The sequence below is a fragment of the Elephas maximus genome, chromosome 8 (assembly GCF_024166365.1).
Source record: "Elephas maximus indicus isolate mEleMax1 chromosome 8, mEleMax1 primary haplotype, whole genome shotgun sequence".
In the NCBI taxonomy this organism is placed as follows: Eukaryota; Metazoa; Chordata; class Mammalia; order Proboscidea; family Elephantidae; genus Elephas; species Elephas maximus.
Genome location: NC_064826.1, coordinates 67910728 through 67923333, shown reverse-complemented (window position 1 = coordinate 67923333; position 12606 = coordinate 67910728). Strand labels below are relative to the sequence as shown.

General features: G+C 38.6%; 1 protein-coding gene across 3 annotated transcripts in view; it reads right to left on the bottom strand.

Moving 5' to 3' along the window:
* C1GALT1 (core 1 synthase, glycoprotein-N-acetylgalactosamine 3-beta-galactosyltransferase 1) overlaps nucleotides 1-12606 on the bottom strand; it is a 31181-nt gene that overhangs the window by 16131 nt on the left and 2444 nt on the right. For all 3 annotated transcript variants that reach the window (XM_049893320.1, XM_049893322.1, XM_049893319.1), the window contains 2 exons: nucleotides 7044-7280; nucleotides 3560-4227 (listed from right to left, as the gene is read on the bottom strand). In XM_049893320.1, the coding sequence (XP_049749277.1) occupies nucleotides 3560-4227; nucleotides 7044-7263 (888 nt within the window). In that variant the 5' untranslated portion in view covers nucleotides 7264-7280. The remainder of the gene's footprint in view (nucleotides 1-3559; nucleotides 4228-7043; nucleotides 7281-12606) is intronic.

Genomic DNA, 12606 nt, shown 5'->3' with positions numbered 1-12606 from the left:
CACTTAAGAGACCATTGTAGGGTTATTAATTGCATTAATTTCAAAATTGACGAGTCTCAGGGAACAGGGAGGCCTGAGAGACCGAGGAATGGCTGGTCAGTACAGCAGCCAGAACACACACAACATTTATCGATTAATTCACTGTCTCATATGGATGCAGTTCGTGAGGCCCCAAAACAACTACAATAGCAACAACAAAGATTACTGATCACAGATTCATAACAGATATAATAAATAATGAAAAGGTTTGAAATATTATGAGAATTACCAAAATGTGACACAGAGACACAAAGTGAGCACATGCTTTTGGAAAAATAGCACCAAGACTTGCCTGATGCAGGGTTGCCACAAGTCTTCAATTTGTAAAAAATGCAATATCTGCGAAGTGCAATAAAGTAAGGCATGGCTGTATTGTTTCAGTACCAATGACTAGTTTAAAAATTATTAATCATTTTTATTTGTGCTGTCTTTGAAATCAGGTGTGCATTTTATACATACAGTGCATCTCAATTTGGACTAGCCACATTTCAAATGCTCAATAGCCACATGTGACTAATGCTACTATAATGGACAGCATGTATTAAACTAGAGGACTAGAGCAGGAACGGTTAATCTTAAATAGCTGATCCTCTCTTGAAGCAATTTCTATATAACTGACATATTGTAATAACATTTTAAATAACAATTACTGCATTAATTACATTACACTTTATTATCCTGTTTTGTTTTCTTTTTACTGGATGGCCAGGGTTATTAGTAAGCTTTATAAGCAATAAAAAAAAAAAGAGCTACAATTATTAGAAAGAAAACAAAACAGTTCTTTGCAGGTGATTACGGTTACTCCCAAAATTCAAGAGTGTCAAGTGAAAAATCATCAGAAATAAAGAATCCAGTAACAAATCAAAGATGCTTAAAAAACAAACAAAAAAAATCCAGCTTTCATAAAAAAAAAAAAACACCATTGCCATCGAGTCAATTCTGACTCACAGCGACCCTACAGGACAGAGTAGAACTGCCCCATAGAGTTTCCAAGAAGCGCCCCGTGGATTCGAACTGCCAGCCTTTTGGTCAGCAGCCGTAGCACTTAACCACTATGGCACCAGGGTTTCCTTCACATATTACAGTTAAAAAGGTAATTAATTTTTATAAGGAGCTCAAGTAGAACAGTAACTGAAATATTATACACCTAGGGAGGTATATAAGAAAACCGTAAACTTTACTAAGGGACTAGAAAGACAACTTAAAAAAAAAAGTCCTGGGCAAAGATGTCCATTGTCCCTAAATTAATGAGTTTATGGACAAGGATAAAGACATGAGAATTGCCAAGACAATTTTGAAAGGTGGGGGGAGGGGACACACACTCTTAGATAAATAACTTAAAAGATTATAAAGCTACAAGATTCAAAACAGTATGATGCTGGGTCAAAATCAAATATGGCAATGAAACAATTGAAATCACTAGTTCCTACTCTTAGTAATAAGGAGTCCCTGGGTGGTGCAAACAGTTAACGCATTCAGCTGCTAACTGAAAGGTTGGAATTCGAGTCCACCCACAGGTGCTTGGGAAGAAAGGCCTGGAGATCAACTTCTGAAAAATCAGCCACTGAAAGCCCTACGGAGCATGCTGTACTCTGACACACATGGAGTCACCATGAGTGGAACTGACTCCACAGCAACTGGTTGATCAGCTGGTCACAGAACACGATAAAGGAGACATTTCACATCAGTAATAAACGGTACTGAAACCATTAGTCAACAATCTGGAAAAGTCAGGGCTCTCTACCTCCACTACATACCAATATATTTCAGGTGGGTAAGAGTTAACATAAACAAAACTGAAGAACTAATAGAATGACAACCAAAAATGCCTCCAGGCATTGCTAAACTACCTCCAGATGAGAACCACTGTTCTAGGCAATGACATGAAAGCCCTGGCTAGTAAAGAAGAGAATGGTAGTGCTGAGACATTAAGTGTACTATTTAAATCTTAGGGTCAGAGAAAAGAAGTCATGGAGAACTAACAACTTGCCTCAAGGCATTATTAACCAATAACAGAACTGAATCTAAAAAGTTTCACAATTTTTGATCTCATTCAATCATTCACTGCAGCAATGCTTCAACAGTAAAAAACTAGTAACAATCTACTAAATGTGTATCAGCAGGACAATGGATAAATGACAATATAGTTATACACTGGATATTACACGGCAGTTTAAATTAATGAAGTTAAGCACATATATTAATGCTGACAAATCTCAATGTATAAAAACGGCAAATTATAGAAGGATATGTATGATATAATTCCATTTACTTGAAGTTTAAAAGCCTGCAAAACAATACTATGTGTTGTTTATGCATATGTAAGTATGGAGGAAAAAATAGAAGAACATGGATGGTAATAAAAAATACTAAATTCATGGCAGTGGTTAACTCTGGGGAAGGTCGTCAGCGAATTGGTTGGGGGAAGGTACACAGGCCTCAACTATATCTGCAACACTCTTTTTCTTTCAGAAAATCTGAAGCAAATGTGGAAAAAGATTAATGTTTGATAAAGCTGGGTGGTGGGTACAAGGTAGTATATTATTCTTCTATGTTTGTCTGTACACCTGAAATATTTCATAAAATAATGAACTTTAAATAAAAGTCTTGGGAATGTAAACTGAGGTGTCAAATGAGAACTAAGGTTTCGTAAGTGCTTAATGCGTGATGGGGAGTCTTTGGGTGGTGCAAATGGTTAACGCACTGAGCTGTTAACCAGAAGGTTGGAGGTTCAAGTCCACCCAGAGGTACCTCGGAAGGCCGGGCGATCTACTGAAAATCCAGCTACTGGAAACCCTACAGAGCAGTTGTACTCTGACACACGTGGGGCTGCTGTGAGTTGGAATCAACTTGATGGCAACTCATTGCTGTGTGATAGGCACTGCACTAAACTGTAATCACACGGAATAAGACAGTAAAGCATTCGCACTTTACCAATAAGAACGCTGAGGCTCAGAAGTTTGTCCATCCAAGATCAATCAATTTTAAGTGGGAGAGCAAGATTTGAACCTAAGTTTTTCTGAACTTCAAAGACTTTTCATGTGTTGTTCCGATCAGTGAAGGGCTCTTTATCCAGGTCTTCATACAACTTGCTCTCAAACCTCATTTAGGTTTTTACTGTAAGTTACTCCCTTATAGACGCCTTTGGTAATCACCCAAACCAGATCGCCCCACTCTGGGTCACCTTCCACCCCCTTCCCTGGCTTTATTTTTCTTCACGGCACTTACCACTGCCCAAAATCATATTATACCTTGACTAGTCTGTCTGTTTATTGTATGTCTCCTCAACTAGAACATAGGTTCATAAGAACTGGAACTTGGCTTTATTTACTACTATATTCTCAGTGTCCAGCATACACTGAGGTATTTGGTCTCGTCTACTTTGCTATAATGCCACTCTATATTAAAAAACTAAGGGAAATTCCTAGTCATTGGGACTAAAGAAACGTACACATTTTAGGTTAAAAAAAAAAGTAAATCAAATTAAGTACTTACACAGTTATAAACCTTCTAAACTTACCTCTACAGGAGAATAATAGTTATAATTCCAGTACCAAAAGGTTTTGGGTAGATAACCTTTGATTAAGTGGTGTTCTGGTACAAAGGGATGAAAAGTTTCTTTTCCAGTGGTATCTCTGGAATCTCCTGCTTCTACATTTATAATTTCCATACATCTCCCCAGTGCTAAGTCTTCAATGGAGGAACTGTGTGTACATTTGTCCGTTTTAAATGCATCAACAAATCTCTTCAAGGCTTCTTTGCTCAGTACATATCCTGCTCCTCCACTCATGTAGCCCTGCTTTACATAGGGCTTAAATCTTCTCCCAAAGTAAATTGGTTTTTCAGGGTCATATTTTGAGAGTAGCCATCTCAAATTGTCTAGTACAACATATGTATCATCATCTGCTTTCATAAACCAATCAGCATCTTCTAAATAATGGTCATGAACATGCTGAAAAGCTTTAATTGTTTTCCAGTACAGTTGGTCTCTGCCTTCTTTAGTTTTTAATCCCACAGTAGGGAAGTCTTTATTTTCTTCTGAACTCATAAACAACACTTTATTACAACGCTGGGCCCATGTAGCTTTGACGTGTTTGGCCTTTTTCTCTAGATTTTGAGGCCCTGTCATCACCCAGCAAAGAATTTTAACTTTCTGATAGAGTTTTTCAGAGATGTCTGTGTTCTCATCTATTAAACAAAAGAAAAAATTATATACACAGATATAATCCAGATTATATACAAGAAAGCACTTTCATAGACAATTTCAAAGACTTCTCCCTTCTGTTCACCCATCTATCATTAGTGATTTAGCTAGAAAAAAGCAAAACTCAACCTAACGTGCACCGACATTCTGATTTACTGGTTTCATGTCAATCCTACCCAGGAGATCATCGGAGCTAACAAGAATTGTCACTGTAACTTAAATTCACACTAATCGAATTATGTTCATTGATCAAAAAGCGCAGGTATCACCTGGGATTTTGTCAGAAATGCAGACTCTCGGGCCCACTCCAGACTTACTGGAGCATAATCTGCATTCAGCCGCGTTCCCTCGGTGATTTGTGCGCACCTTAAGCATCGCCTTAAATAGCCTCTGCTTTCCACCCCACGCTACAAAGAAAGTCTCAGCTGGCTCTCAACAGTACATCGACAAGAACTTCTCACCGCTCTGAATGAGCTTCTGAAGGACAGGAAAGACATGTTGCTTACGTGGCACTTGTTATCTATTTCATTATTCTGGAGTTCACAAGAGCTGATGAATTTTCTATAAGTACCCTGAGATGGTCTTAAAAGTTTTTGTAACTACCCCAACTTGAAGAACAGTTAAGGCAAGGTTAAGATTACTTTTGATAGTAACATACCTGATTTCAAAATACAAATCCACCAATCAGAAAGAGAACATAGGTTAGAAGTAGCACTTCCAAGACTGTCTAGAACAGTGTTATTCAAAGTACCAGTTTGCAAAGAAATAAGAAGCTTATGTCAGAAGATGAAACAACACAGTACTGCTTTAAGAAAGTCTTACTATTTGAAAAAATTCACTTAACTAAAACATCAGTTTAGAGCCTTAACTGATTTACATCTTGGTGTAAACTCCTTATCTGGGTGCAGATAGGTAACAATTCACAGGCTGTCAGGCCTAGGACTACACTTTGAGTAGCACTGGTCAAGAGGAGGAGTCCAACTATGAGACTCTAGACCAGTGCTTCTCAAACTATCTGTGCTGAAGGACCACTTATTTCTTGGAAACCTATACTTCCGTAGCGTACAATAAAAAAGAATTACTGGGATAAAGTTTAAGAAAGAAATACAAAACTCTGTAGTAATTCATAGATTCAGACAAAATTACTCTGTCAAATTAACACAAAAGTTTCTAAATACTTCCTCTCAATTTCCACATTTATTTTGTCATGGACCTGTAACCAGGTGTGGATCAGCACAGTCTGCAGACCACACTTTGAGAAGCAATTCTCTAGGGAGTTATCTTGAGGAAGCACCACACCCTTACAGTTAATGTCACTCAGTGAAGTACAACAAAATTTCTAGTTAACTAATTGAGATGGAGAAAAAGGAAAGGTTGGGCAGGGCATGAAAATATTTTCAGGTCCCTCAGAATACCAAAACTCCACACCAAAAAAATCCACACTACAAAAGGACAAAAGAAGTCAAATTATCCTGTTCTTAGTCAGAGAGTATTCACAGCCTACATACTTCAGAAACCCATTCTCCTAGCTATACACATATACACACCCCTGGATGGACATGGAAAACGGTGGATGCAGGAATCCTCAATCTGTTTCACTTAGAGCAAGATAGTTTTAACCTCACTTCCAGGGTCTGGAGAAAACTCCCTCTCATTCTTTCAATTATTCAATCATCACTTACTTTGTACTAAGCAGGCGCTGACACTGAAGATGAAAGAATAAGACATACTTCCTACCACAGAGGAATTCACAGTCTAGTGGAGAAGCCTGATGTGCAAACCAATAATTGCCAAATACGAAGATATTGTATAAAAGAGGAATGTACCTTGGTTCAATGCACTGAGGAAAAAGAAAGTGGTAACTGACCAATCCTATAGAACAGAGGGATGGAGGCTTGGGTAGAAAAGAGAAATGAGACATCAAGGGATGCTAGGAAAAATAAGAGATAAAGGGGAACGTAGGTCTTTGAATGAGCAGACACTTACCAGAGGAAAGGACAAAAGGCATGGTGAAGTTTGGCTGAGTACAGATACATGGGTGTAGTTGCAGGTCTGAATTAGGGGAAATGCAGTGTGGCTTGAGAGGACAAAGACTTGAAATGGTAAAGCAGAACTGTTAGAATTTAGAGACAAATGGAGTTGATTGGTAGGCAAAGAAGCTTGAGAGAAAACCAACATTTAAGGGGCACTAAGTGGATTCAATTGAGAAAATCTGGTTAGAGATAGGACGCCAGGGAAAATGGAACCTTTGTAACACATCCTCAGCTTTCTACTTCCCTAGTTCTTCATGCCTCTCAAAAGGATAAGACTGATTATATTAGCTACTGATAAAAATATAAATTGAGATTTATGTACTTCTTGAGTGTCTCCAAGAAAACAAGACTAAGCCAAAACAAGACAATAGCAAAAGTGAGACACAGATATAAACCATGAAAAACAAATAAGACCTAAAGAACAATTTTCAGAAACAAATCTAATCTGAAAAGTTGTTTCTTTCCCCAAATTACAGTTCCTGAACTGTTACCACTTAAAAATAATTTTAAAATGAACGTCTTACTCCCTAAATGAATCTGGGTTTTAGCAGTTTCCTCCCTCTGAAGCAAACCAAGAATTATTGTAATTTACTGCTATGAGTCGGAATCGACTCGACGGCACTAGGTTTTATCTGGAATAGAGCTCGTTTTCTCTATTAAACAAATACAGTTATATCACAAAATTCAAATAAAATTTCTCAATTCTCCTAATACTTTCATAGACTGAAATCCTATTTATATGTACTCCTTAATAAAGTAAATGATACCTGTATGTTGGCTGGCATCTGCATTGAAGTTCATCTGCCCTTCTAGATGATTATGTCCGTTATCATCTGAATGTCTAGCATGGGGATCATTATGAAGAATATTAGGCTGGATGTCCCCCTGTTCTCCCAACAAAATACTAAATAGCTGAGAACATAAAAAAAATCCTATTGCTGATCCACAGAGGAATGTTAAAAAATTCAGCCAAGATTTAGAGGCCATTTCCCGAAACTGTATTTCTGTAAGAAAAAAAAAAAATTAGCAGGATATAAAATAATAAAACGATATACATAGCAAGAGTAAAAGGTAATAACTTTTAATTATAACCAGCTGCAGCTGAGTTTTCCTACTCATGGTGACCCCATGTGTGTCAGAGTAGAACTGTGCTCCACAGGGTTTTCAATGGCTGACATTTTGGAAGTAGATCACAGGCCTTTCTTCTGAGGTACCTCTGGGTGGACTCCAACTTCCAACCTTTCATTTAACAGCTGAGTACGTTAACCATTTGCACTACCCAGGGACCTTTCAGTTATACTGGTAGCTAATTCCTTCCATATAGGAAAATATTTCTAATAGTACTTAACTTTTGATTCCTTCCATTACTCCAAGTTTCAGACTTATATACAAATGCCTACTAAACATTTCCACCTGGACCATAAAACCAAAAAATCCAAATCTGTTGCTGCTGAATCTATTCTGACTCACAGTGAGCCTACAGGATAGAACGAACTGCCCCATAGGGTTTCCATGGGTGTAAATCTTTATGGAAGCAGACTGCCACATCTCTCTCCAATGGAGAACCATAAAAAAAAAACGGAGAACCATAGGGACCTCAAATTCAATGTGTCCAAAAGTGAATCATTATCTTAAACCCTTAAACCTGTTCACCTTATCTAAGTTACTGGTAATCATCTAAATTACCCACCAATGGATTCCCATTCCAACTGGAGCCATATGATTATCTAAGCTACAAGTTAGAGAAATGTCCTTGATTCTCTCCTTACCCTCATCCAATATCCAATTACCAAATCTTGCCAATTATATAACCTAAATATTTGTTTAATCATTCTTTCCTCTCCATTTCTACTACTTGTCCTACTTCAGACCCGTATCTCTTCCCTAGGCTTCTGCAATACATAACCTGTCTCCCTGCCTCAAGCGCTGTCTCTCCTCAACTCATTCCCATCTGTCACCAGAATGACCTAACTAAAATTAAAAGCTGACTATGTCACCCTATAAATCCCTCCATGGGTCCCCATTACCTACAAGACAAAAATGAAGCATCTTTAATTAACATGATATATAAATGCTCTCTTTGAACTGGACTCAGTCCAGGTTTCAAGCCTCATCTTTTGCTATTCCCTACCTAATAATTTATGCTTTGGGAACACTGAACTATCTGTAGTTCCCTAAACATTCCAATACAGTTGGCTCCTCTATTCCTATTGTCTTCTCTTATCTACAACACCCTCTTCCCTTTGCCCTCTATGCCCCAACCTTTGTAAGTCCCATTAACCTACAGTTTTCAACCTAGGCACTACTGACATTTTTGGCGGGATAATTCTTTTTTGTGGGTACTGTCCTATTCATTGTTAGATGTTTAGCAGCATCCCTGGCCTCTACCCAACAACCCACTGCTGTCGAGTCGATTCCGACCCATAATGACCGTATAGGACAGAGTAGAATCGCCCCACAGGGATTCCAAGGCTGTAATTTCTACGAATTACAGATTTGAAGTTACACACAATTTATTGTGGTTATTGCATGCTTAGCCATATAATTTATCTTATACCAAGAAGACGGAAGTAATATACAGAATCACTGTCCCAAAAAGAATTGGTTGTCGTTCAACCATTTCAGGATCAAGAACTGATGGTGCTGAAGGAAGAAGTCCAACTGCACTGAAGGCATTGGCAAAAAAACAAGGCTCCAGAAACTGATGGAATACCAACTGAGATGTTTCAACAAACGGACACAATGCTGAAGTATTCACTTGTCTATGCCAAGAAATTTGGAAGACTGCTACCCGGCCAACCTAAGGGAAGAAATCCATATCTGTGTCATTCCAAAGAAAGGTGATGCAACAGAATGCAGAAATCATTCATATCACATGCAAGTAAAATTTTGCTTAAGATAATTCAAAAACAGTTGCAGCAGTACATCGACAGGGAACAGCCAGAAATTCACGCCAGATTCAGAAGAGGACATGGAATGAGGGATATCATTGCTGACGTCAGAAGGATCTTGGCTGAAAGCAGAGAATACCATAAAGATATTTACCTGTGTTTTACTGACTATGCAAAGGCATTCGAGTGTGTAGATCATAACAAATTATGAATAACACTGCCAAGAATGGGAATTCCAGAATATTTAATCATGAGGAACCCATACATAGACCAAGAGGCAGGTGTTTGAACAGAACAAGGGGATAAGGCATGGTTAAAAATTAGGAAAGGTGTGCATCAAGATTGTATCTTTTCACCACACTTATTCAATCTCTATGGTGAGCAAACAATGTGAGAAGTCAGACTATATGAAGAATGAGTGATCAGGATTAGAGGAAGACACATTAACAACTTGCGATATGGATGACACAACCTTGCTTGCTGAAAGTAAAGAGGACTTGAAGCACTTACTGATGAAGATCAAAGACTACAGCCTTCAGTATGGATTACACCTTAACATAAAGAAAACAAAAATCCTCACAACTGGACCGATAAGCAACATCATGATAAACAGCAAAGATACCAAAGCTGTCAAGGATTTCATATTACTAGGATCCACAATCGACATCCAAGGAGGCAGCAGTCAAGAAATCAAATGATGTATTGCACTGGGCAAATCTGCTGCAAAAAACCTCTTTCAAGTGTTAAAAAGCAAAGATGTCACCTTGAGGAGTAAGGTGCACCTGACCCAAGCCATGATATTTCTGATCACCTCATTTGCGTGTAAAAACTAGACAATGAATAAAAAAGACTCAAAGAAGAATTGACGCATTTGAATTATGGAGTTGGTGAAGAATATTGAATATACCATGGACTGCCAGAAGGAACAAATCTGTCTTGGAAGAAGTACAGCCAGAATGTTCCTTAGAAGCAAGGCTGGGGAGACTTCATCTCACGTACTTTGGACATGTTATCAAAAGGGATCAATCACCGGAGAAGGGCATCACACCTGGTTGAGGGTCAGCGAAAAAGAGGAAGACCCTCAGTGACACGGTGGCTGCAATAATGGGCTCAAACACAGCAATGACTCTGAGAGTGGTGCAAGACTGGCATTGTTTTGTTCTGTTGTGCATATGGTCGCTATGAGTTGAAACCGACTCAATGGCACCTAACAACAACAATAATAACTTTTACGGAAGCAGACTGCCTCATCTTTCTCCCATGGAGCAGCTGGTGGGTTTGAACCTTAGACCTTTCAGTTAGCAGCTAAGCACTTAAACTGTTGCACCACAGGGCCAAATGTCCCCTGAGGGCTAAATGGACCTGGCTGAGAACCACTCCCTTAACCTGTTGAAATTAATTTATAGAAGAATCCATAAAGACTAATTTTAACACCTGTTGCCTTTGCGGAGAGAAACTGAGTGACTCAGGTAACTAGAGTGAGAAGAAAAAAACACTTTCCTTCTTCTGTTCTGACAAGTAACTAAAGTAATCCTTCCTTTTAAAGCTTAGATCATTTGCTCAAAACCGTTTGGTGCCTTCCCATCTCACTCAAGGAGAAATCTAAAACCTTGAGATGACTTTCACACAATCTGTTGTCCTACCCTCACCCCTTTTGTTCTGATTTCTCCTCCTAGTAGAGTGTTTGGTGTTTCTGTAGGTAAAAAATGAATGAATAGCAGCACTTTTACAGGATAAAAGCTAACACTATCTGCTTTCCTTCCTGTGTTCTAGCTCTGGAGTCCTTGCTGTTCTCTATTGGGAATACATCTCAACCAGATACTCACAAGGCTCACCCTCTAACTCCTTCAAGTTTCTACTTCTTGGGGGTCTACTCTACAGCGCTTATCAACATTTAATATATCACAAATTTTACTCATTCATCTAATTTATTGTTTCTCTTCTCCATCTTGATCAGTGGTTCTCAAGCCTGAGTCTGTATCAGAATCACCTCGAAGTCCTGTTAAAATAGTTTCCAGAGCATGAAAATTTGCATTTCTAACAGGTTCCCAGGTGATGGTGATAGTGTGGATCCAGAGGTCACATTTTGGGAACCAGTGCTGTAGAATGTAAATGTCATGTAGACATTTCTGTCCTTCTGTTTACTGCTATGTCACTAATGCCTGGTACATAATAAGCACTCATATATAAGAATGAATTTAGAATTACCCAACTCTGTTCCCACTATACCCTACGCTTAAACATTTACTGAACACTAACCCTGGTGGCGTAGAGGCTGAGAGGTAGTGGCTAAGAGCTACGGCTGCTAACCAAGAGGTTGGTGGTTCGAACCCACCAAGTGCTCCTTGGAAACCCTATGGGCCATTCTACTCTGTGCTATAGGGTAGTGATGAGTCCGAATCGACTCGAGGGCAATGGGTTTTTATAAGATAAAAAGAGCCCTGGTGACACAATGATTAAGCACTCAGCTACTAACCGAAAGGTCCGCAGTTCGAATCCACCAGCTGCTCTGTATGACAAAGATGTGGCAGTCTGCTTCCATAAAGATTTACAGCCTTGGAAACCCTATGGGGTAGTTCTACTCTGTCCTATAGGGTCATTATGAGTCAGAATCAACTTGATGGCAATGAGTTTGCTATAGGATAAATTAAATTATATGACTAAGTATGCAAATAACCACCCCAAATTGTATATAATTTTTAAATCTGCCTATTATTCAGCCGTAACCCCGGTGGCATAGTGGTTAAGTGCTACGGCTGCTAACCAAAGGGTAGGCAGTTCAAATCTGCCAGGCACTCCTTGGAAACTCTATGAGGCAGTTCTACTCTGTCCTATAGGGTCGCTATGAGTTGGAATCGACTCAATGGCACTGGGCTGGGTTTGGTTTATTATTCAGCTTCCATCAGTTTAAATGTGTTTTAATATACAGCTTTCATTGTGCACTAATCAAATTTCCTGTTTCAGAATCTCCGCAATTTACTAATCACTCTCCCTGTCCTCCAACAATGTACAAGGCAGCCCATGCTACAGGTGTTATTTATTCAGATTTTCTTTTTGGCTTCTTATGGGTTTCCCTGACTCACAAATACAAGCTTCTTTATATTTTCTTGTCAAAGAGACACTTCCTATTTTCACACATTACAGATTTTGGCATCTATTCTTTCCTCAGTTATTTGAATTAGTTCCAAAGTAAAAAATTAGTATTTTAAATACACATTAGGTTCTTCTCAAACCAGATTTTAAGGTAAAATGCTAACTTCCCTTTTTATGGAACAACTCTTCTGTTTTCCCCTTCTTTTAAAAGAATGACCTTGATACTACTGAACTTTGGGTAAAAAGAATCTTGCTATACCTTTCTTTCATCCTTGCTATAGTTATATATCAGCCTCTTTACTCAAATCTCAACAAATCTTTTAAAAGTAAGACGGCTGTATTGGAA